Source organism: Anabrus simplex, chromosome 4 (assembly GCF_040414725.1).
Source record: "Anabrus simplex isolate iqAnaSimp1 chromosome 4, ASM4041472v1, whole genome shotgun sequence".
Taxonomy (NCBI): Eukaryota; Metazoa; Arthropoda; class Insecta; order Orthoptera; family Tettigoniidae; genus Anabrus; species Anabrus simplex.
This window is the reverse complement of record NC_090268.1, coordinates 300,271,707-300,298,549: the sequence shown is the minus strand read 5'-3', so window position 1 is coordinate 300,298,549 and position 26,843 is coordinate 300,271,707. Positions and strand designations below refer to the sequence as shown.

The following is a 26,843-nucleotide window of genomic DNA, read 5'->3' as shown; positions in this document are numbered from 1 at the left end:
ATTAAATATCGTTTTGATGGTGGCCTTTTCAACTTGGCCAGACTTCACTCACGTAGACATACTTGGATAACTGAAATGCAGTATGCTGATGATACCGCATCACCGACTCTTACACCTGAGGAACTGCAACAGTCATTCAACAGTTTCAAGGATGCACATCATCATTTTGGCCTCTCCATCGATGCCAAAAAAAACAAAGGTATTTGCTCAGCCTGCACCAGAGACTAACACTCCAGAATTTAACATTACCATCTCAAACACCAAACTAAAACAAGTACACCACTTTACATACCTTCGGAGTATCTTGTCGAAGAGCCATACTTCAGAACAAGATGTGGAAAATAGTCTTCGTGTTACCCATGTCACCTTTGGCCTATTATTCCACCGTGTCTTCAGGAATAAAGACCATACAATTCACACAAAACTAATGGTGTGCTAGGTTGTAGCCATCTCTACACTTCTCTGCGGCTGTAAAACCTGGACATTATACCGCTGTGACATAAACAAGCAGAATGTTTTCACCATCAAAACCTACGCTCCATCATGAACATGAACTATGTCTCCAGTGATGAAGTTCTTGAGAAAGCATGTGTTAAGAGTGTAGAAGCATTGGGTGTTGGCCATGGCTTTAGATGGGCAGGGCATGTGTGCTGTATGAATGAGACCAGATTACCGTGCCAGATTCGCTACTGGGAACTTTGCTCCGGTTTGAGACCATAGGGTGCTCCCCTTGAGATGCTTCGAAGACCAACTGAAACAAACCTTAAAAATGACATAAATAAGCCCATAAACCTGGGAAGCACTTGCCGAGGACCATTTACGTTGGCAGCAAATTCTCTGTGCCTCAGTTCAACACTTCAAATGAGAACGCCACAGACATAAAGACATTAAGTGACAGAAACGCAAACTTCGCCAAATCCAGTCAAGATCTCCTCTGTCCCTAAGCTGCACAGTGCATGGACGTATTTTCTATCCAAGAATTGGCTTGTACAGTCACCGAAACATAAAACGAAAACTGCTGTGAATCGAAGCGAGCTATTAGCCAGCAAAACTGTAAACTCGGAAACGAGTAACTGCAGACGACCCTGACGCAGGACTATTTCGTATTTCCAATAGTAATTTTGTCCTGTGGCGAACTTCATGTTTTATTTATTTAAGACTCTTTCTTTAAGTTTCTTTTCTTTCCTAAATACTAAAGATCTGGAAAATCAGTTTTTTCTATGTATTTCTAGTCTATTTGCCATCAGAGTGATCCATCATAGGGGCTTGATACAGCTTTGTTATCAACTCGGAGTAAAACAAAGAATGAAAGATGCTTTTGCATTCATTGTTAGTTTTGGGGCCATTGATCACAGGCCTCTTAAATTGTTAGCCAAATCCTACTTTCTTCCTGTGCATGTTACCGTAATTATGTCAATTATTGCACACCATCTGTCTTTGTAGTCACATGTCCGTAGATACTTACCTCAGGAGAACAAAGAAGCCCGTAAGTCATAATAATTTTCTACAGCTGCTTTCAATGCTGTGTCTAGTTGCTTACACACTCATACCATATTCAAGAAAATTCTGTTATAGTGCATTAAATTCATGGACAAGGACACTAACCTAATCTTAGCTCCAACTTCAGTTTAGACATAACAGTTTATACAGGATATTACAAAAGAACATTCAGACTGTGAACAAAACCATAGTACCTTAAAAACCAATCCCTGCTGAACAGCTTATATTCTTAAGGTTTTGTGAATTAAGCACAAGGAATAATATTTAATATTGAAATCTCTCTTTTTGTTAGCTCTCTTCTTGTTAGACAATTATGATGAGCTGTGGCTATGGCAAGGCTGGTGGCCTGAGAATGGTGATGACAGCATTCTGGACAGCAGTAATCAGACAGGGTCAGGTGCAGTACGTTGGCAGGCCGAACGGCGTGCGGCCATGCAGACAGCAGTAGACTACTGGCGCCTGGGTCATCCTGGAGAGAAAGCATCTACCATGAAGGCCTACTTAGTGTGGGCTGGGCTGGAGCCACTACGCTTCACCAACTTATTCCCTATGTGGACAGATAGGGATGATATTGCTGAGATCAGCATAAGGGTCAGTATATCTTTTGATTTTGTCTTCTTATTCTCACAATAAGTTATGAATTTCATTATGGTCCATATTGACAATTGATCACTATCAAAGAGTAGAGAAAGTTCCACCTAATTCATTACCATTAGCAATATAGTTTCCCTCTATAATTGGTACTAATTTCGACCCTACATACACTGACTGACAGAGCAAATGCAACACCAAAGAGGAGTGGTTCGAAAGGGATGAAAGTTGGGGAAAAAACAGAGTCGGCACGGAAGAATAATTGATGTTTATTTCAAACCGATATGCAGGTTACACAATGCGCACGGCATCGACTCAGTAGGATGTAGGACCACCGCGAGCGGCGATGCACGCAGAAACACGTCGAGGTACAGAGTCAATAAGAGTGCGGATGGTGTCCTGAGGGATGGTTCTCCATTCTCTGTCAACCATTTGCCACAGTTGGTAGTCCGTACGAGGCTGGGGCAGAGTTTGCAAACGGCGTCCAATGAGATCCCACACGTGTTCGATTGGTGAGAGATCCGGAGAGTAAGCTGGCCACGGAAGCATCTGTACACCTCGTAGAGCCTGTTGGGAGATGCGAGCAGTGTGTGGGCGGGCATTATCCTGCTGAAACAGAGCATTGGGCAGCCCCTGAAGGTACGGGAGTGCCACCGGCCGCAGAACATGCTGCACGTAGCAGTGGGCATTTAACGTGCCTTTAATACGCACTAGAGGTGACGTGGAATCATACGCAATAGCGCCCCAAACCATGATGCCGCGTTGTCCAGCGGTAGGGCGCTCCACAGTTACTGCCGGATTTGACCTTTCTCCACGCCGACGCCACACTCGTCTGCGGTGACTATCACTGACAGAACAGAAGCGTGACTCATCGGAGAACACGACGTTCCGCCATTCCCTCATCCAAGTCGCTCTAGCCCGGCACCATGCCAGGCGTGCACGTCTATGCTGTGGAGTCAATGGTAGTCTTCTGAGCGGACGCCGGAAGTGCAGGCCTCCTTCAACCAATCGACGGGAAATTGTTCTGGTCGATATTGGAACAGCCAGGGTGTCTTGCACATGCTGAAGAATGGCGGTTGACGTGGCGTGCGGGGCTGCCACCGCTTGGCGGCGGATGCACCGATCCTCGCGTGCTGACGTCACTCGGGCTGCGCCTGGACCCCTCGCACGTGCCACATGTCCCTGCGCCAACCATCTTCGCCACAGGCGCTGCACCGTGGACACATCCCTATGGGTATCGGCTGCGATTTGACGAAGCGACCAACCTGCCCTTCTCAGCCCGATCACCATACCCCTCGTAAAGTCGTCTGTCTGCTGGAAATGCCTCCGTTGACGGCGGCCTGGCATTCTTAGCTATACACGTGTCCTGTGGCACACGACAACACGTTCTACAATGACTGTCGGCTGAGAAATCACGGTACGAAGTGGGCCATTCGCCAACGCCGTGTCCCATTTATCGTTCGCTACGTGCGCAGCACAGCAGCGCATTTCACATCATGAGCATACCTCAGTGACGTCAGTCTACCCTGCAATTGGCATAAAGTTCTGACCACTCCTTCTTGGTGTTGCATTTGCTCTGTCAGTCAGTGTACATTGGGTCAACTTCAGCCATGATCTAATTGGAAAATGTATGTTTACATAGTATAGGAAAAACAAAATGGTTTAAAATTGAAACTGGTCTCCAACTGGGAAGTGTACTTTACCCCAAACTATCCATCATAGTCATGGATGAAATCCATAAGAACATTAAACAGAGATTGGGAAGACAGGCAACAAAAGTCATGTTGTTTGCAGATGGTATGCTGATATGGGGTGATGATGAAATGGAAGTGCAAAAAGAAGTAGATGCATGAAATTAAGAGAGAGAAAAATTTGAGATGAAAGTAAGCACAGAGAAAACTAAAACAATAATGACAGGGGGAAGGAAGGAAGGAAGAGGACAGATAAAACTGAATGGTAAAATTCTGGAAGTTGTTAAGTTTCAAGTACTTGGAAAGTGTGATCACAGAAGATGGAAAGATTACCGAGGAAAATGGAAAAAGAATATAACAAGCAAACAGCTTCTGTCAGAGTGTAAGGGGTATTTTGTGGAACCAAGATGTCCCAAAAAAATGTAAGAAAGTAGTATTCAACCTGTTATGAATCCATACTAACTTATGCAGCTGGATTGTGGACTACAACAAAACGAGAGTAGAATACAGGCAGCAGAGATGAAATTCCTAAGAAGTATTGAGGGCAAGACCAGAATGCATAGAATTAGAAATGAAGAGATAAGGAAAAGGATAGGAATCTTGAAACTTCAAGACAGGATATAAACAACAAAGCTGAAGTTGTATGGGCATATGATGAGAATGGGAGAAGAGAGAGTGCCAAAAAAAGCTTTTTCAGAGAAGTTAACAGGAAAGAGACCACGAGGAAGACCCTGAAAGAGATGGACAGATTCAGTGTGGGAGTGCATAGAGAAGAGGGGAGAAAAACCAGAAGATGTACTTAAAAAAAGGAGAAAAGTGGTGGAGAGACTGGCAGCGACGGAGGTCCTTGATTTACAACCTGACCCAGGAAGCTGGAAATGGGAAATGATGATGATGATGATGATGTTTACATACAACTAGTAATAAAGAAAAGAATTTGGTCTGTCTTAATTTAAAATCTAAGTCTAACATTGATAAAGTCTGACTACACATTTAAAATTGAAACCAAATGACACATCAAAGCTGTTGCAGTTGGTGTTGAACCATGGCGTCATTCTTATAGTAACCAAATGTTCTTGAGTCGATCTGTGATTTGGTATTCCTTATCTGTATAGTTTAGCCATTGGATTTATAAATTATGTCTTGAAGATTCCTAACTTGAAGAAGTGTTCCTTTTCATCAGATGTAGTGATCTAGTGTTTAATTTGGTTTGAAGTGAATGACTGAAAAGAAAATATTTGAAGTAAATTATTGAGAAAAGAAGGGAAGCTAGAAGATAGAGATTAATGTATAGCTATATGAGATTCATCCTATGTGAATGGTAGAACATGTAATGGGCACCGTGAGTCTAATTGTCCTTCAACCAAGCACCTGGATATGGCTCGGGGAGACATAGGGGCCAGTAACAACGGTGATACATGTGCCTAAACAGCGGACAACATTATAGTTCATCTGCTCATATTTGTCAGACGATTAATGATCCTCTCTCCTGGTGGTCAGTTATGGGCATGATCTATATAAGGCAAAAGAAGCTGATGGAATTGTTGAAAGTTGAGTGGAAGAAATTATTTCCCTGGATGAGGATGATAGCAGTGACTCCAGTGACATTAGTGACAAGGACAAAGACATCGAAATTTTCAGAGAGTGTGGCATATTCCCTTTGGATTAGTCCCTGTGAGTACATAATTTGTTTCATTTCATTACAATATTTTGTCATTTCGGCACTACTATTCTATGAGCATGAGGGCAGGCTCACTCGGCATTACGCTGTTCTTGGAGTGCAGTTACTTTTAATTGGAACGTTAGGGTGACTGGAACCAGGTTGTTTTGAGTGACAATTCAAGGTTCTCTTCATGAACTGAAAATGTGTTCGTGTCTTGAGGCCTAGTGGCGAGCACTGCAATCTTCCCTTCACTGTGGCATGACACCCACCCCCACTGCTGTTGTGCTGGTCTGGAGGTCCATCACATGTCGTCCCCACTATGGCAAACTAGCAAAAGTGACGAACTAGGGAACCTGTAGTTCTAAAATTTTGGTCTAGATTTTATTATTTATATAATGTCTACCCTCTGACAGTCTCACATCTGCAGCTTGTTCTTTATAGCTAACACATAAAACCAATCATTAAATATAAAAATTGATTTGACATGAGTAATCCAAACTTCTTTCAGCTCTCCTAATTTTTTTGACAGTTTGCACATTCATTTGTTTGCCAGAAGGGAGGACAATGTGACAGTCATTCACCTCTAGTAGTGATACGCAGGACATTGACAGTGCAGAAATATATGCAGGACATACTGCTGCTGCATGTGTTGCCCCAGTGACAAGGCTCCCAAGGGGCAGTTTCCAGCAGGATAATGCTCTGCGACAGAGAACAAGAGTATCACAGGAATACCTCTTACAATATTGTCACACTTTTGTGGCCAGCCCTACTGCAAGATTTATCATCCATCCAATATGTCTGGAACCACCTGGTCCACCAACTTCAGCAGCCTTCAGCAGTTCACATGATGTAGAGAATGTCATAGCAAGTTTGGGAAAATATGCTGCAGGAGATCATAAAAAATATGTATGCCTCCGTGCCCACTTGTATCACATCTTGTATCGAAGGTCAAGGTGGATCCACCGAGTACTAGAGTCTTGCTCAAGTGTTGAGTTGTCTGCAGTAAATTATCCTTATTGATGTGATACTATAATCACTTACATCAATATTGCAGTCACCCATATTAAGCTTAATGCATTTCCAATAACTCCTTTTTTTGGTGCACAATAATAATAATATTAATAATAATAATAATAATTTTTTTTTATTCGTTTTGCCTAAGGAGTGCGTGTGAACTTATTTAGCACATCATTTTTTCTTGTCTTCCCAAAATCTCTTCATCCTTTCACTGTGCTTTTTACATTCTTCCGTCCATCCTGTAGCTTGTCTTTTAGGTGGATCAGCAAATTTGTGTTTGTTTATGAGATTTCTGAATTTTTTTTCTGTCTTGCATGATTTCTTCATTTATACCAATTTCCTGAAGATCTTTATTTATTTCTGTAAACCAGTTGTTGTGATGTTTTATAGATACTGCGAGATTTAATATTTTCTTTATTAGGCTATTATTATCCATCCTGATCAGGTGACCATAGAACTTTAATCTTTTTCTAATGTCTGTGATTTTTTCTATTATTTGATAGATTTCCTGTGATTTCCTTCCAAATGCCATTCTCGCACTTAGGTCCTAGAATTTTCCTGATAATTTTCCTCTCTTGTTTTTTGGTTTTTTATTTGTTATCTGCCAAATACATATCATCCCAGTTTTTAAAGTCAGTTTGTATATATTTGTTTCATTTGTTTTATGTCAATTGTGTGCATGTACAGTTGTTTAGTTATTATATGTTTTACATTAAGGCCGAAGATGGCCAGCCCTGGCCGAAACTAGCCCCTAATTAATGTAATTTAGAATATTGCATATTATAGTATTGAAAGGTGGACCATTACTACATTAATTTAATAATTATATTGTAATTACAATTCAATACGGATCAGAACCATGAAGTTTATAACCTATGATTGTGATCTGCCACCAATTATCAGAGTTTCTGATGCATAAAGGGCTTCTGGTTTGACAACTGTTTTGTAGTATCATAATTTTGCATTTTGGGATAGAGATGTTTTGTTTTATCTACTCCAGACAATTTTGTATGCTTTTTGTCATTTTGTAATTCTTTCTTTGTTTGCTTGCTGATTTAACCCGTTTGGTTGTATAATTTCACCTACGTATTTGAATTTATCCGCTTGGGAGATTTTCTCATATCTAGTAATTAGAGGCTGGTTGTTAATTCCTGATTTTGTACCTTCCATATACTTTGTCTTTTCATATGAAATTTGCAGACCTGTTCTTGCTGCTGCTATTATCATCATCATCATCATCATCATCATCATCATCATCATCATCATCATCATCATCATCATCTACACCAGCATATTTACTCGAACATACTCTAAATTGTTGGTACATTTTACTTGATGGTGATTATTAACCAAAATTTACTGAGCATAAATAAACTGTGTGAATTATAAATTATTTTATTGTTTTTCAGGATGGAAAGAAGCCAGGTGAAGTGCTGACGGTAGAGGCTGAGCTGGCTCGCCTCACGCGGTCAACGTACCCACCAGCACAGCTCCTGCAGAGACCACTGCCTGATGGAGTGGATCCAACCCGTTTGGAAATATACCTTGACCCAAGTCATTTCCAGGTTTGACATTTTTTATATGTTTTCAGTGATTAAATCAGGATTAGATCTTGGTGTCTAAAAAGCATTTTTCATATTGTAGCTACTGAGTTTATACCACATATACTCACATAATTTTCTCCTTTATGTAATTTTTACACCCCCTTCAAGTTTTTAGGGACATTTTTCCTGAATCTTATTTTCTTCACATCTTGCATAAAGAAAATAGAAATGAGTAGCAGCACTGACTATTAAAGCAGTGATACAAGTGTGGTGTAAAGTGTGAAATGAGACAACAAAAAAGAAAAATAGTCATACAATGCTCTTTGAACTCAAAGTTGTATAGTTTGTTGGAAAACATGGAGCGAAGAGCATGGGAAGAAATTCAGTGTAGAACTAAAATTTATTGGGCTGATGCATAAGTTTGTGTGGTTCTTATATTTTATTTTATTTTACTGTCACTGTCACGCACTGAAACTCGCAATCACTCAGTGATATAATCACCTCCACTCTCTATGACCTTCTGCCAACGTTTAGGTAGCGCCTGTAGAACTGTTTTGGTTTTGACTAGAAGAAATCTGTTGGCCATTGGTCAAGAGAAGCTTTGTCAGGAAACACTTCCCCCTGAATGTGGCTAGAAAGAGAATGGAAAAGATAGAAATCTGAGGGCGCATGGTCAGGAGAATTACATAAAATCAGCTTCATGGTCCGTATCGCACTTCAATAGATTCACAATGAAGTATTTATTTATTTTCCACCTAGTCGATACAATGATTGCCTAAGGCAATTTTTATTGGTCAAAAGTGGTACATGTTTCGTATATTATCAACATCTTCAGCCACATAACTCAGTTTAGATGAAAAATATAAAATTGACAAAGTAATGCTTTAGAGGAAGTGTCCTTGAAATTAACATAAGATTGACAAGATTAAAACAAACAAATAACTCAAGAGAAAATATATAAATTATTTCTACAATAGAAAGCAGTCGTCAAGGAAACACTTGTACAATATTCCATAGAGAAATTGTCCTAATAAATATTCTTTTCTTAATAATCCATGAAAAAAGATCAATTTATAAATTAAAAATTATACATTTTATAAGTAATTATCGAAATGAAGAAATCCTGATATCACAGTGCGGCTCTTATTATTAATGTAGATGAAAATATAACTAATTCCTAGTTGTCAAATCTTATTAAGCCTGCTTTCCTTTGGAACAGTAACTCCTGTCATTCTTTCACAGTTTTGAGCCGGGTGTAATATTGATGATGCGTTCTTCCTTGTTCTTGCACCTGAGGAGGAGGAGGAGGAGCGGGGGATATAGGTGTGTCAAGAACTTCCTTGCTGTCATCTATAGCTTCAACTGAGGAGGAACAAGTTGTAGGGCTATCTGTAGGTGGAGAAATTCCAATTCTTTTTTCTTGATCCTTCTCAAGCATTTTCAAATATACTAGAATTTGATAATATAATATAATATAATATAATATAAGGTAAAGAAAAATGATAACCTTAATGAGGCTGTAGAATATAAGAATCCATTATATTATCAAATTCTAGTATATTTGAAAATGCTTGAGAAGGATCAAGAAAAAAGAATTGGAATTTCTCCACCTACAGATAGCCCTACAACTTGTTCCTCCTCAGTTGAAGCTATAGATGACAGCAAGGAAGTTCTTGACACACCTATATCCCCCGCTCCTCCTCCTCCTCCTCCTCAGGTGCAAGAACAAGGAAGAACGCATCATCAATATTACACCCGGCTCAAAACTGTGAAAGAATGACAGGAGTTACTGTTCCAAAGGAAAGCAGGCTTAATAAGATTTGACAACTAGGAATTAGTTATATTTTCATCTACATTAATAATAAGAGCCGCACTGTGATATCAGGATTTCTTCATTTCGATAATTACTTATAAAATGTATAATTTTTAATTTATAAATTGATCTTTTTTCATGGATTATTAAGAAAAGAATATTTATTAGGACAATTTCTCTATGGAATATTGTACAAGTGTTTCCTTGACGACTGCTTTCTATTGTAGAAATAATTTATATATTTTCTCTTGAGTTATTTGTTTGTTTTAATCTTGTCAATCTTATGTTAATTTCAAGGACACTTCCTCTAAAGCATTACTTTGTCAATTTTATATTTTTCATCTAAACTGAGTTATGTGGCTGAAGATGTTGATAATATACGAAACATGTACCACTTTTGACCAATAAAAATTGCCTTAGGCAATCATTGTATCGACTAGGTGGAAAATAAATAAATACTTCATTGTGAATGGTCAGGAGAATACGGAGGATGAGGAAGGAGTTCCCAGTCAAGTTCAGCAATCACACCTTTGGTCAGTTGTGCTGTATGCGGACGAGAGTTATCATGGAGCAATAAGACTGGTTGTTGTCTTTGTCTTTTGTTGTCAATAGCAAGGTCTTAGCTGGTCACTGTACTCAGCAGAGCTAATCATTTTGTTTTTCGGGAGAAGTTCAAGATGAAGAATGCCATCTTTGTTCCACCAAACACACAACTTGATTTTCTGTGGATGGGCACTATCCTTGGCATGGGAGTTGCTTTTTTTTTTTTGATGGGCTAAGCCACTCTTTCCTCTTCTTCATGTTGACATACAGGCACAGTTTCTCGTCACCGGTGACAATGTTCGAAAGGAATGCTTCGTGTCGGGCGAGCAATGACAAACAGACCTTTACTCGTAGATTTTTGTTGCTGTCACTTAGCACATGTGGTACCCACATACCCAATTTCTGTACCTTACCCATTGAATGCAAAATGGCATACAATAATTGACTGATCACATTAAAAAACTACACCATTTCCTGCGTTGTTTGACGAGGATTCTCATGAAGAAACTCATTTAAGCAATTTTCGTCAAAATCGGAAAGTCTTCCAGGATGTGAATCATCAGACAAGTCAAACCGTCCTGCTCGAAAGCGGGAAAACCATTCTTGTGCTGTTCTTTCAGCAATTGCTTCATTCCTGTACACTTCACAAATTGTTCTCGCAGCTCCTGCTACACTGGATCCTCGGTTCAACTTGGAGTAAAATGTGTCGGAAATGCTCACTTTTCTCAACTTGACATTCCATATCCGTTTGTCTGAAATATACACAAATAATACGTTCACAATCAAGAAAACCTGTGTTTCACAACACACAAACTCCAAACTCGGTTAAAACAACAGAATAACGATAAGCAATCCCATCACGCCGCATTGTTGCCAACCCAAATTAATACTGCACAAACTTGTGCATCGTCCCAATATTTGCTATTGTAAGGCTCAGGTAGAAGAATGTACTAAAGCAGAGTTCACGTATCCATTGTTTCATGGCCTACAGTTTGGAAAATATCCCAAAGCTGAGAAAAAATTTTGTGTAGTGGAACTGAATAATGACAGCACTGTTGTATCTCATGAAATATTACAATGAAAGTTAAGGACACTGCAAAAAAAAAAAGTGGCATCACAAGTGTTATTGGTAAACTAAGAGACATAACTGACACTTATTTTCAGAAATGTCACTTCATTGTCTAGTATGTCCTGCTCCATGGCAAAATGATTAGCATGCTGGCCTTTGGTATGGGGGTTCTGGGTTTGATTCCCTGTTGGGTTGGGGATTTTAACCTTCATTAACCAATTCCTATGGCTTGGAGTGTCCGGCTCCATGGCTAAATGGTTAGCGTGCTGGCCTTTGGCCACAGGAGTCCCGGGTTCGATTCCCGGCAGGGTCGGGAATTTTAACCATAATTGGTTAATTCCGCTGGCACTGGGGCTGGGTGTATGTGTCGTCTTAATCATCATTTCATCCTCATCACGACGCGCAGGTCGCCTACGGGAGTCGAATCAAAAGACCTGCATCTGGCGAGCCAAACTTGTCCTCGGGCACTCCCGGCACTAAAAGCCATACACCATTTCATTTTCATGGCTTGGAGTCTGAGTGGGTGTGCCATCTTAATCATTAGAATTCATCATAACTCAGGCCCCATCCTCATAGACGCACAGATCACCTATATGGTGTCAGTGGTGATGGTGGTGGTGTTTATTGTTTCAAGAGGAAGTATAACTGGGCAATGCTAACCAGAGATAAAAAATGGAAGGGATCCGACACTTTGAAAAATGAAGATATCGGACAAAGAAAGATTATGGTCACGAAGGACATGATAATGAGACTCCCTAGGCCTCGAATTCTTTAATACCATTGGGGTTGGAAAAGAACAAGAGTTGACCGAAGGTGGTCAGATAGAATAGATGAAAGTAAGGAGCCTGGCACAAGTAAGTGGAAGCAATGCCAGGACTCTCCTAATGACCCTGTGGTCACCAGCCCACGTTCTCAAGTTAAGAGACCCTGGGGCCCCTTTTAGTTGCCCTCTTATGACAGGCAAGGGATAACGTGGGTGTTATTCTACCGCCTCCACCCACAGAGTTCATCTCGAAAGACTGCACCAGGCCTCTTCAGAGACCACACACAATTATTATTTGTTGTCTAGTGTGGTAACTTGCACCCCATAACAGGGTTGGGAAGCAGTTGGTATTCTGAGCATGCTTTTTATAGGTTTTAACCCACATTACTCCAAACAAATCTTGGAATAGTTCATACTTCAAATCTTCATGCAGCTGGACCCATCCATATTCTTAGTTTATTAGAGTTTGTTAGTATTGTAGAGTATTGTCATGGTCTACATTATCAGCTGGTGCTCATCTCCAGGTACAGTATACAATTTTCCTGCACAACAAACCAGGTCACACTTTATGTGCAAACTTCTGGTGTCTCAAGAACCCAATTCTTGCACAGAACACGCATCAACACAAATTGCAATTTATAGTTGGTGCTTGCTGTTTGGACCCTTTTCCTTTTCCTTTACATTACACCGACACAGATAGGTCTTAGGGCGACGATGGGATAGGAAGCGGCCGTGGCCTTATTTATGGTACAGTCCCAGCATTTGCCTGGTATGGAAATAGGAAACTATAGAAAACCATCTTCAGGGCTGCGAACAGTGGGGTCCAAACCCACTATATCCCGGATTCAAGCTCATAGCTGCGTGCCCCTTACCGCAAGGCAAGCTCGCCCTGTGTTTGGACTCTTCGTGTCTACGGCGTTCTTGTTCAAACTGTTTGACAACAGCCAGGATGGATTGCTGCCAAAGTAAGTGATCCTCGGCAAGAGCCCTCGCCACAGGAAGCAGGTCGGGGAAAGTTGCGCAATAATATTATAACATAAAAGAACCAATAAAATAATAAACAAGCAAAGGAAAGATAAACAAAATACACATAACAAGAACGACTAAATGTAATCTGAAGACAAAGACAACAGGCTGTGTGGAAGATGCGGGACGGCCCAACCAGGAACATAACTTGGTGGTGCTTGTATTCTTGAATAAGACTATCGGGTTCCTTAAAATATTGTTTATTAAATATAAACTCTTTAATTTCATTTAGAAAATAACCTTAACATTCAAAAATTGATGTTAGAACACACATAAGTAGATTAATAGACATTTACACAATGCTTGGTGACATTAGCAAAATGATCTGGATATTTGATTCATGTTATTAATCTGAAACCATTGCCTTCCTCACAAATATGGTGACCCTTGAAGTCTAGGGCTATAAAAAATTTTACATTATGATACTACCCTGAAAAACAATTGAAGGCCACCAAATTGACAGTCACACTCATAGGTACGGGAAGGTTGATAGTCCTGTCCCCAGAACTCAAGTGATGTGCGGTGTTCATGTCTTCTTAGATGAGAGTGGAACATTCTCACACTTTCTGGCAGTTGCCAGAACACTCTGACACTTGCCAGAACTCCTGAACCATGGGTTCTTTCTGGAGTAATTCCCATGCTCTCTGATGTTCTCCAGAACACCAGAAACAAGGGATGTTTCTGGCACCTGTGAGACGTGAGGACTAAAGAGCCAGTCCTTTCATGGGGTGACCAAACAGTCCCTTTCTACATTTCGCTGTGTAGAACAAAGACTGTTTTCTTTACAATATCATCATCATCAACAACATCAACAACATTCTCTTTACACATTAAACCCCAAAGATTATTTTATTTTATATGCATATTATAAATGGGTACACTAAACTTCACAGGGTAAATTACGTGTTTGGGGAGCATGCTATTAGCCTCAGGGAAGTTCAATTTTGCTTGCTGAATAACCCAATGAACCTGTTTTTGCTTGTATTTCACATTCCAGTCAGAAATTGATTCTCTGAGTTGTAGAGTGAAGGATAGTGAATATTTGTTGTGTGATACATACAGATTAGGATCATAAATATTGAAAAGTTCTGTACTGTAGCATGGTGCATGTCTTGTGATAGTCTACTTATGAATATGGAAAAAGTTATGAAATTACTTACCTATGAAGAGAAAATTGAAGTCCTTCGGGAAGTGGACAGGCATCTGTGTCTTAAGCACGTAAGAGTTGATTCTTGGCGCAAATATTAAATGACTCATTTAGGTCACCATCTTGAATGCGACAACACTTCGGCAATACCTGGTATTGGTTGGGATTCAAATAGAACCTGAATAACGATGTTTAATTTCAAGTTTATGACTTCTTCAAAAATGATTCAGATAGTATCCCCCTTATGTTTATAAGGTTATTTAATTTAATTTTCATATGTGGCAAATATGATCCAGATAATTTGTAATGCACTCCTTAAATAAGTACTAGATAATCAAACTAAAAGGATAAATAATTAAGGAATGAACCAAGGATAAACATGGCTCAAAAAAAGGGCAAATCATCAGAATAATTAGGAAGCTCCAAAAGTTAACTAAGAACATAAAATAATGTATCAAAAATTAGGATGTGATGTTGATAAAACCATTCTGAAATGAAAGAAACCAACGCAAGAGAAGTAACTTAAGGTAACTCAAAACTGTGTTAACCAAATGGACATGTAGGCATCCAGGAACTCAGTGAGGCAAACTTGCAGGAATGAAGTTGATAGGAAAGGATCAACATACATTCAGTCGGGCACACAATACACATGCAAATGTGAAAGGAATATTCATCACCTCTTCCATCTTAAAAACCATTAAGGTATGGCAAAAGAACACATGCACAAGAAACTAGTGGCATGCCAGTTGTAACTAATGAGTTAAAGGTAACTGAACATCGCTTCATTCTTAGCAAATGGCAAGAATGGAACCACATGACTATCAGTCATAATAGCACTATGATTGGCGGCAGAGCGCACCAGCATACAGTAAAGAAATAATTTAACACTTGAACATGCACGAGCGCTGGTAGGGGAAAGAAAGAACCAAGTGAAATTCCCAAAGATCAGAAAATACAAATAACTTGAGACTAATGGAATGCCATAAGGAAAAATCATAGTTACATAAAGTTAACATTCGACACAAATTTCGGATTACACTTCAAGCAACCCAAAAATAATAAGAATAATTGAGGTGGATTTGTAATGAGACTAGCCTTAGTCACATTACAGGTGGAGGTCGACTTTTTCCACCTTAGTTTTCCTTACTAATGTCATTTTCTGCATCTTCGCAGTTGGTTTTTATTACCTCATCTCCAACCTCATATTCACAGTTACTTTCATTGTCCAGAAAGTCATGATCCGTGTCACTATCAATTAAAACTGTTCAATTTCATCATTACGAAGGCATCCCCCCCTTCTGCGGTGGAGGAATTTTTGTTGTTGTGATCAGAAGCACAGAAGACATATACAGCAGAAGTGAGGATTTATAGTGAGGATTTATTTCTGTTCCTTCAAAATTTCTATATTAATCTGTGTATCGTCCTTTGGTTACAGCGAGAGCCCTATCACTGACGCATCCATTATTACAACCAATTAAGCGCGTGATTTTGTCCGTTACCGATATTTATGCACCCCAGCGATGATATTGCATGTGATCGATTACCTTCGGCATCGTTTCCTCGCTATGTGCACTAGCGAATTCTCTTGTCGACATTCGAAGGCGATGTCGGAGGCTGACTAAACGACCGCTTAATTTTGAGGCTAAATACTGCAATTAAGCAAGAATGGGATACACCTCGAGATATGGCAGAGTGCTTAATTGATTTCAGAGGTTAGTTTATATTTTCTCGCGTCTGGTTAAATTACAGAAAGGCTATTATGAAAATTTATAGCGAGAAGGTTATCATTTCTCTACTGGCACTTGAAGTGTTTTTTCATCATACGTATAGTACGGTTAAGTTAGGATAGGTGATGCTGTTTGAATAAGAAAACTGAAACGTTTGCAACAAAATGTGATCGATCTTCAGTATGGTTCATTTTTCTCATTTTGTGCATTTGCGAGCTCTCTTGTCGACATTCAAAGGCGATTTTGGAATTGATTAGTAATACCCATCGACTGCTGTTCTCTAAAGAAAATTCAAAATGAAAGAGGATAACACGTTTTCGTAATAAATGCGTAAATAATGTGGCCGATAGCAGTTGTTAACTCTTTAAAAATACTGAAGTAAACGATATCTTAATTTTAATGTTATATACAGAAATTAAGTAAGAATGTGATACACCTCAAGATATGGCAGAGTACATCACTGATTTCAGAGGATATTTCATATCTTCTCGCGTCTAGTTAAATTCCGGAAAGGCTATTTACATGAACATTTTTTGCAAGGAGGTTATCATTTCTCTACATGTGTTTCAAATATGTTTTCATGATACATATACGGTTAGGTTAGGTAACGCCCTTTGAAGAAGAAACCTGAAGTGTTTGCCACATGAACGTCTGGAGTGATACCGTATTTCTCTGAAACCAAGACTTTTTTCTCAGAATCTCATGCGAAAACTCAAGGGTTGTCTTGCATTCGCAGCCTAACAGTAAGCTAATGGATACCACTGGCAACTACCACGCTAACCACACTGCTTCTTTTCACACACGCGCGCGCGCACACACACACACACACACACATCTCGTTGACAATAAACGACTGCCTCTTTACTATACATCGCTAGCCGCGACAACCGGTTGTAGAGTGCCTGTGTGTAACGTCACTGGATCTCAGGAAATAGTGAAGAGAGAATGGTGTTCTATTAGTCTCTACAAAAGCGTTTCTCAAATCTGCAGAACGGCATCAAAACATGCCAGCCTTTGAATTCTTAGAAAGGCCATGGCTACTGAGTGGCAGAGTTATAACGTGTCTATTGTACTTGATGCTTAGTAAAATTAAGTTTTATAGACAGCAGGAATATTTTCGTGATGGATAGTCGTATTGTAAAGATACGTGGAAAAGGTATTGCTGGCAAATTTTCAATGGGTTCTCATCGATATTATAATGCCAATTTTAGTTAATGGTTATTAAATACTCGGAAATGTAGAATAATTGTGCAGCCACAAGAAAATAGGGCATAGGCCTAACTAAAGCCAATATTTGGCATTAGCGTGAAGACAAAGAGCTAAAAAATTCATACTGTACAAAAAAATGCATTCAGTGGTCCACAACAAGGGCGCTTTAAAGAAGTCTAAGATGAAACTGTGAGGTATGTGCACGAAAAACGCAAGGGCGGAATGGCCATGCAGTGGCACAATAAACTCATTCGTTGACTTTCAACGTCCGCGATTAGGCCTATACAGCACTAGCCGCTGAATTTGGCCGAACCCGGCAAGCGAGACGTGCGTGTAGCAGTAGCCGGTTATATCTGACGCTGAGTAAAAGTAACAGTTTCATAGACAGCAAGAATAATTTCCTGATGGATGGTAGTATTGTAAAGATGCATGGAATAGGTATTGCCGGCAAATTTTCAATGGGTACTCTTTGGTATTACAATGCCAATTTTAAGTTAATGGTCCTTAACCCCACGGAAATAAAGTATAACTGTGCAACCGCAAAAAAAATACGGCATGATGAAAGTCAATGTTTGGCGTCTAAAAATAGGCTAAAATGCGTAGGTCTACTGTACAACAAAGGCATTCATATGATTTTTACAAAGTACTTTTTTAGCCTGATTTAAATTTTTTGAAGGAAAATGTGGGGTTCATCTTGGATTCGGAGAAATACGGTAGCTTACTATATTTTCTCAGAATGAAATTAAACTTACACTTTCACGTAGTCTCGAATTTCGAAAAATGACAAACAAGTAAGCCGTAATGTGGATATCATGTGTGGAAACGCAAGATTTGAACAAACTGATTGCTCTATCATACCGATTTTAATGTGCATGGGGGGTTTTCCGACTTTGATACAAAAATCGGATATAACAACAATCGGCTATAGCGAGTAAATTTTTTGCTGATATGAATTCTCGCTATAACGGACTTCTACTGTATTTCATCATTGCCAAGAAACAAAATCCTAACATAAATACAAGGAAAAGTGAACTATCTCTCCTTTAGAACTTTCCTGAACTTCTGGCACAACATTTAAACTGATCAGTTGCTGCACATATTTTTACAAATTTAGCAAAGTGAGTGCTGCACAAACATAAATTTACAGGTTTAGCACGGGTGGCTTGTCATCACACAAAGTATATTTATGGGTTTAGCTTTGATTGGGTTAATTACACCCTGTGTATTTTGTGCCCATATGCCAGCAGATCACATGAGAAGCTCCACTAAGGGTGGGATCTTCCATGTGTCAATGGATCAGTTTAAGAATGGGAAGAGGAATTTCAACAGAAAATTAAACCTTGCTAAAAAGAACTAAAAGAAGATGAATTAAGTTAAACTTTATGAAGAATGTATTCTACAAATGGATAACATGACAATAAAGCAATCAATATACTAACTAATAAAATAATTACATTACAATACTAATGCATATTATTAATTACTTATCCTCCTAAATGCTAACACCAATGAAAACTGCCATTAAATGCTGTAATATTGAAAAGATTACACAATTTTTTTTTTTATGGCGCACCGACAAAGATGGGTCTTATGGTGATAATGGGACAGGGAAGGGCTAGGGGTGGGAAGGAAGTGGCCATAGCCTTAATTAAGGTACAGCCCCAGCATTTGCCTGGCATGAAAATGGGAAACCATGCAAAACCATCTTCAGGACTGCAGACAGTGGTGTTCAAAACCACTATCTCCTGAAAGCAAGCTCACAGCTGCGCACCCCTAACTGCATGGCCAACTCACTTGGTAACAGAAATGTTGTTAAAAGAGAATAGTTATATAACTTAATTAGATTATTATATTTGATTTCCTATTACATGCAATAGAAATTAAAGCTTCCCTTAAATGCTCAAAATTGTAACACAACACATTAATGATTTAAAAAATGAAATTCTTTCTAGCTGTACATAAGTTCCAAGAAACATAGCAGCCCACAACTATTAAAAATCATTGCTTGAAAACTATGATCTAGTAATATAAATTCTTTCCTCTGGTTTCATTTTACACTGTTCAACCTATTTTAGTGTTTTCTTACCTTTCTGCACCCTTCCTAGGCCTTGCAATCCTAATTCTTTTGGTGTACATGTTAGCATGTTCTTACTCTCCAGTGTCATGTGATTTTGTTTTTATAAAATCAAATATTTATATGTCCATTTTAAATCAGTGATGCTTCTTTTGATTGTTCTCTAGTAGTTTCTCTTTTAACTTTTTAAAAGTTTTACTAAATTTTCAGTATAGCAAATTTTATTTCTTCATTTAGGAATTACTTGGAATGACAAAAGAAGAATTCCAAGAACTGCCTGTGTGGAAACAGAAGGAAGTGAAGAAAGAAGTAGGTTTATTCTAACACTGGTCCCTGTGATGCAACATGCTGGGAGAATTGAACATCAGCTCAAGCAAGAGGAGCAACTTTGAGCTTAATTTACACTCTGATAATTTTTATACAAATTTACATTGATACAAGAAATATTTGATGATAATGTGAAAACCTTTGTCAACGTCCACAAACTATTGAAATAATTTAAGCACCTTACATGCTTGTTCTGATCTTGCTTATTCATGAAATGTGCCCTCTGTTTTAATTGTTACCCTTAGGTAATACAATATATGAGTAAGCGTTAGAAAATAAATTTTATTGTATTTTTGAATTAATATTGTTTTAAAGGTTTTGTGACTTAATTTTTGTTTTATCATGCAATGAAGACTGTGTTCGGTGTTAAGTATGTATTAAAGCATCACAGTGAAACTTTGAACATGGGCTTGATTTATGCCTCTGAGAAGAGGATTTTAAAAATCCTATAAAGGAAATAAAAAGTTACAAGAATGGATAGACTGGAAACATGGATATATATTTTAAACAGCAACAAACTATTTTGTCTTCAACTTAACTTGATGCCTTTTTTTTACTTCTAGCACAGAAACTATTACTCGTATCATCAGTATTAGTGAGCCAATATTGTCTTCCATTGCTGTGTATTGTTCTTGTTTCCTAAACAAAATGCTGGCAGGAATTTTCAAACTGCATATTAATGCTTCATGTGACCTGTAAATACTATTTTTATACCAGTCCTTTAAACTGTGCTTGTGGACTTTGAGATTTAATCCATGTATAAACTGAAGTGTAACATGCATTAAATTTCCAAAGAACTGTTGTAATTTTTTATGAACCATTAGCTGAAATTCTACACGCTTACTATATTCTGTCTTTAGTGACACAGCTTCATTAAGAGTAGTTCTAGTAGGGCTCTTGTTTTGTTAGCCAATTTAAGAATGCTGTATGTGGGCCATTGATGGTTGAAGTAAGTTACGGAATGAAGTAGATTGTGTATTTGCAAACATTACGACAATAACAGATGTGATATTTAAAAAGTTTCATCAAAACTGGAAGAATTTTTCTTGTATTTATATAATATTCTGGCTTTAAATTCTGCATGGCTAGTTAAAAAATGCCACTCTTCAAAAGTGTAAGATACTTGACACTGGTTTTACAGCTCTAGTCATCCCAATCTTATGCTAGTTAATCAATACGTTAAACATTTATACTTACTAATAGTAATTACTAATGCAGACATAATCATTACAGGGATGTTTCTCTTAGGATTTTAAGTTTTGCATTTTACATCATGTGAGGCCCTTATTATATTGTGTACAGTCAACAGATTTCAGTTGAACTTTTTCATAGTCACCTTGCTTGATATGGGCCTAATTTTTGTATATTATAAGGGATTTCTTTCGTACTGAATTATGTTTTCTGCGATGGTATTTCTGTCCAGCCAAATGAAGGGTAATTCTCGAAGTCATTCTTTAAAGTATTAATATGAAGGTGAAGGTGGTTTAATTCATTACTTGGGCATTTTTATTTCTCATATTATCAGTTCCTAAATGTTGATCTTCATTACGTCTTAGAAATTAAGACTGTGAAGATTTTATTGAAGCGTTAAGGAGTTGCATTCGGATGTATTTGGTACAGATTTAGGTAAGTCAGCTTGCCTGTTATGTTTCTGTTGTTGAGTTTTGGTTCAGTTGTTGTGTTTTGATTTTGTTTTCCATTTTTTTGACATAAAGATGGATTATACATCTTCATAGCATTGTGACAAGTTACCTGTGAGAATTCAGGTATATAAAGTGTTTCTGTCTCTTTCAAAGCATAACATTTGTTTTTTTCTTTGCTTTTCAGTTATAACAACTTAGTGTAATGTTTTGAATAATTGGCATGTCACAGTTCTTTCATTATTCCTTTCATGTACATACTACCAGCCTGTTACCATTCAAGTGTGATGAATTTCTATAATTTGATTGAATTGTTATTTATTTCAGTTTCTTGCAATATTTATTGGTGCTAAGTTTAATATTACTGGGACAGAAATTCGTATCTTTTAAAGGCTGATGGTTCTGTATTTAAAAATAAATCATGTAATTCAATATTGTTACATATTTCCCACAATAGAAACGTTAAAATGCTTGATTGAATTAGTACTTTAAACTTATCACATGAAATGTTTGATCACAGTAAAGTTTCACTGTGGTGTACCACAAAGTAGAAAAGAACTTATTTCCAGTGTTCTATATGTTTATTATCTTTGTAAAGAAAATGAGAATGTTGTTGTTAAGAGAATCTTTATTTATACTGTTGATGTATTATTCATGTTTTTCAGATAATCACAAAATGAGCCTCAACTTGCTTCATTATATGTGATGTATTTTGAATTGAACTGAGCTTGAGAGAAATTAAGAACATATTAAAAATTGTGTGGTTGGTTGGTCATAATTCTTGGAGGGTTTATTGCGAATATAACTTGAAATAAACAGTGCTTCCACATAATGTACCATGACAGACATATCTTCCTTATCAAAGTCTTCCTTAACAATTCCTCCTGGTCTCTCTTTCAATTAAAATACAAGGTAGATCAGCTGCACCTATTTGTTTGTCAAGATATGAAAGGTCAGGGTTTGTGGGGGAAAACCAGGTAAGCCAATTTTTTGCTGTAATCGAGTTAGCGGTGATACACTGGGCATCAGACTAAGCTTAATTTAGTTAACTACATTTCGAACTTCAGTTATTCAGAGTATGGGATTTTGTAACTTTTTATTTGTTTATCTAGAAATGTTTTGAAATTAAAATTTTGTTTTTCTGAGTTCTGAAGGAAGTTTTTTACCTGGGTTTTTTTTTCCCCCTGACAATATGCAACCTGCTAGGAATTAAACTTCTCTTAGTTGTATCTTACTCAACATCTTACAGCAATTGCATGTACACATATCCATAAGCTTCTCTATACAATGCAAAAAACCATACAAGTGGCATTAAGTGAGGCTCATCTCAAAAATGCTGTACCCTTTTATGTAGAGTGGTGTCGACTCTCTAATAAATTTTTCGAAATGTTAATGTACTGTACAAACCATATCCACCCCTATAGCTGTCATTAGAGAATTGTGTTCTTGATTGGTCCAAGAGGCCATTTTCTTATGATAGGAAAGGGCAGTCATGGTATCATAGAAGATGCGATAAGTTAGGACCAATTACAGACATATCAATTCACCACCATTTTGAACAGCCTCATCACATCCAACTTTATATAAAAGTATTTTTCACATTATTTTTTAATCTATGGCAAGTAAATAAAAACAGTACAATAGTTGGGCCCACGAGAGTTCAAGTATGACGTATAGCACCACCGGCGAGAAAAAGTTGACTAACGCTGCTCGAAAAGGATCTGTTGCTATGGCAACGATATCAGAGATGCCACATTTAAGGATGCTATCACCATGTTGGTTGGCTTGCTCTCAGTCACTTTTGTCATTTAATCTTCTTTTGTTAATTTTAAGGACACTTCCTCTTAAGGATTGATACTTTGTCAATATATGAATTTTTCATCTAAACAGTGTTATGTGGCTGAAGATATTAATAATATACGAAACATGTACCACTTTTTACCAATAAGTTGCCTTAAGCAATTAATGTGTCAACAAGGTGAAAAATACTTAGTTGTGAATTTGTGATATTAGTCGGAGTAGTACTGTGTTAGCCATGCTAGTTGTTACTGGTTTATATAATAATTTAAGTGTTTGTTTCCTGAATATTATTTTTGTTGTTAGTTTATTTTTTGTAAGTTAATCAGTGGATAGTTGTACATTTCAATTCTCTATTTAACATGTACATTTGTTGAGGTTATTGTCAGTTTAGTGAATATGAAATCTCATATTCATCGGCAATGGCGTGTTCTGTCTTAAATGCCGGAAATATTAGCACGAGCTTAGGAACGAGTCAAAGTTTATTGAACTGTATTAGGCCAACATAATTGATTAAATATTCAGCCTGTATGAAAGGGTAATATGCTGCAGATTGAGGTAACTATGACAACGCAGCGTACTTCGTAGTTACTGCTTTGGCCGCTCAAATGTTGAACTCCATCTTTCATGGGCCCAACCATAAGGGATAGACACACGTACAACATGTAAATGCTATGCAACAGGTGTGATAGCTAAAGTAAAAGCATTCAATAAAGGCTAAAAACCTGGCCACAAGGCTGTAAGACATCAGTCATTTTCCTAAGCGAGAACTTTTGCTCTCCTTATAGATACAGAATTACAATGTAGAAACTTGCATACTGGAAGTACCTGCATAGAGAATTCCTTATGGTAGATATACCTGGCTTTTTGGAGCACCGATGGTTCAAACTCTCCTTCACTTACGCCTTTTTTTAAATTTTCATTTCAAACTGTGGTTGGCATCCTTTACAAAGACTTGACTTTTCTGAAGTTTCAGATAGTAAGGAAGTTACATAAAGTAGATATAATAAAAATCGCCACATAAGAAGAAACTATGGATAAACTCATGAATACCACACTCAGCATTTCTGTGGTGTATACAGCAAGGCCAACCTGTCTGCACATTTGAGCCATAGTTCTTGTAAGACAACCACTATGTATTTGAGTGATAATTTTGTGGATATAATATTACTCTACGGAGAAGTAAGACATAAAGTATGGGAAGTATGATGCTTATACCAAGAATTAACACTTATCAAGGGCCGAAAGACATTGGAGTGGAATGATGTCTGTTGGGAGGGACCACCTGTTTGGGTTACTCCAGTGATAAGAAACTGTGGATAACACAACTGAGAGCAACCTGCTTACCACCTTACAGGCTATTGCTCATAATCTGGAAAAGCAAACAAAGAAGTGTTTGACAAATGTGATACATGATGAAAGTTACCACTGATCTTTGTTACTACAGCTTCCACAAGATTAAAATAAATGCATAAAAATATTCTGCCAAAACCAGGTTTGAACCTTCAAACAGAAAACTCAGCACTGGTCATTAACCACCACAGCTACAGAAGAAGTCTGATGGGATTGTTCCTTACCATAATAATTTAGTATCAACCTACTTTCTGATTAGCATATTACATATAACATGGTTCTATTCAATCATTCATTCATTCATTCATTCATTCTTACCTCCTTATTGCTGGTTTATCAGCAACAAATACACATATTTCCAGCCATGTACCTACACAATAACACATTATCAGATGGCAGGGGAGATGTTCTTCCTTTAGGTTGTAAACAGCAGGTTGTATAAAATCGAAGAAATAGGGGCAGCTGATCCATTTGGTATATTATCTGGAAATACAGGTTACCCTAAAATTGCACTGTAGGTAATTTCAATCTTGAGTTTGTGTAAATCCATTTTGCTCAATAACGTTTCTTTCCTCTGTTGTAATTGTTTGATAGATTTCTGATTTTCAAGATTTCTCTCGTTTTAAAATCTCTCTGCAAAGTATTTCAGGAAAAAAATATTTGGTATATTTTAGTTTGATGCTTTATTCCTCATTATATTATGAAAATGTGATCCATCCCAGAATTGTGCCACCAATCATGACAGTAATATAAGGTAAATATTGAGTTTTAACTATAGAAGATTATGTAATTCAAAGACTTACAAGGAAATATTTCCAGACTTCAGAATAGCTCATAAGTTTGTGTCCTTGTAGAATGTTTCATGGAAATAAGAGTGTGTGTGTTGTCTTGTCACAACTAATACAAAGACATTCACTGTGTCGATGACAAAGTGTTCTCTATTTGTTCCTACTTGGTCGAAAATGGTTGCATTTTAATTTTATGCGAAGGCAGAAGACGCTTTTAAGCCGTGCCATACCGCTGCGGCGTTTACTAATGTAATCCTGTGCCTTTCTTGTGATGTTGAAAAGAATAGTAGGAAAAAAATAAATTTGTTGACAGGAATAAAAACGCAATAATTCCTGCAACAAGCTTCTAGTCCATATTCCCCATTGCATTTTTCTGTTTTGTATTTTTAATAAGAAAATTTCATAATGTTATGTACTGTAAGTTTATTTTGAAGTGTGATGTAATTGCCAGCGTTGCCTTATGATGTAATTCATTTTGCTATCTGTCTCTCCTGGCACTGTAATATTTTGTACATTGTTTAGTGTGCTATACAGTATGATAATTCTCTTTGCTATTTATTAGCATATTTTTCATGTAAGAATTGTATTAATGTATAATAAATTACTCCCTCTCGACTATGATAGGCAAGATTTTTTTTTTCTTTTTCAAGGGCTGTAAAAGTAACACAACTAGGTTTCTTTGGCCTAGTTGTAGGTATATAGTAATTATTATATTTCTTGCTCGTACTGTTGTTCAATTTGTCTGCCTCCACTAGAGATATTTTATTTGTACAGCCAACAGCCATATTCTTTTACATGTAAAGAAGATATTTAGATATGACAGAGGCTTGTATATCATTTCTCATTTTTTGTACATAACATTTTCATTTATACAACTAATATAATACTAAATTATGTTAATTTAAAAATAAATAATTGTATGATAATGACAAGAGATTGGCTGCGTTTTCTTTACTGTTACATAATTATATTGTTCTACACTAAAGCAGGTTTTTAAACCTCTCTGTGCTGCTGACGACACCAATCCCTAAGTAGGTCAGACATTCACTATCTTCCCTTAACAACATGTTTGTGATAGAAGTTCAATATTACTGCAGCCTTGCTGCAGCTGTAATTTTTCCATCTTTCATATTATTGTTGTTGATATAAGAAAGACACACTCTTTTTAACAGTACTGACTGTAATTTTGGTGCTTTTCTTCATACTTGTTTATGAACCAGCATTGGAACACTATGGCCCACAGAAAATCAGGGCATATACCACCAGTGGCACATGCGCAATCTGCCTCTTTTTGTTGTCAAGGCTACATCAAAAGATAGTCCAATTCTCTTTAGGAGCATAAATTCATGTGGTAATTATCAGCGCAGATGATAAGACTGCTGAGATTTGTACACTGAAGTTTTCCCCACAATTACTGATGGTTTTGGGAATTACTTCTCTTCATTGTACATTCCATATTATTGTGGCCAGGCCCAAATGATAGCCGTGCCATATACTATGACTCCTCCTAGAGCCATATGAGAACTGAATTCACTGCTAAATCTGAGGAGAAGGTAGAGAG

General features: G+C 37.6%; 1 protein-coding gene across 1 annotated transcript in view; it reads left to right on the top strand.

Annotated features, from left to right (window-relative positions):
- Svil (Supervillin) overlaps positions 1–26,218 on the top strand; it is a 356,712-nt gene extending 330,494 nt beyond the window's left edge. The window contains exons 18-20 of the mRNA XM_068227397.1: positions 1,793–2,091; positions 7,872–8,027; positions 19,615–26,218. Of these exons, the coding sequence (XP_068083498.1) occupies positions 1,793–2,091; positions 7,872–8,027; positions 19,615–19,701 (542 nt within the window). The 3' untranslated portion in view covers positions 19,702–26,218. The remainder of the gene's footprint in view (positions 1–1,792; positions 2,092–7,871; positions 8,028–19,614) is intronic.
- Positions 26,219–26,843: the final 625 nt, after the last annotated feature.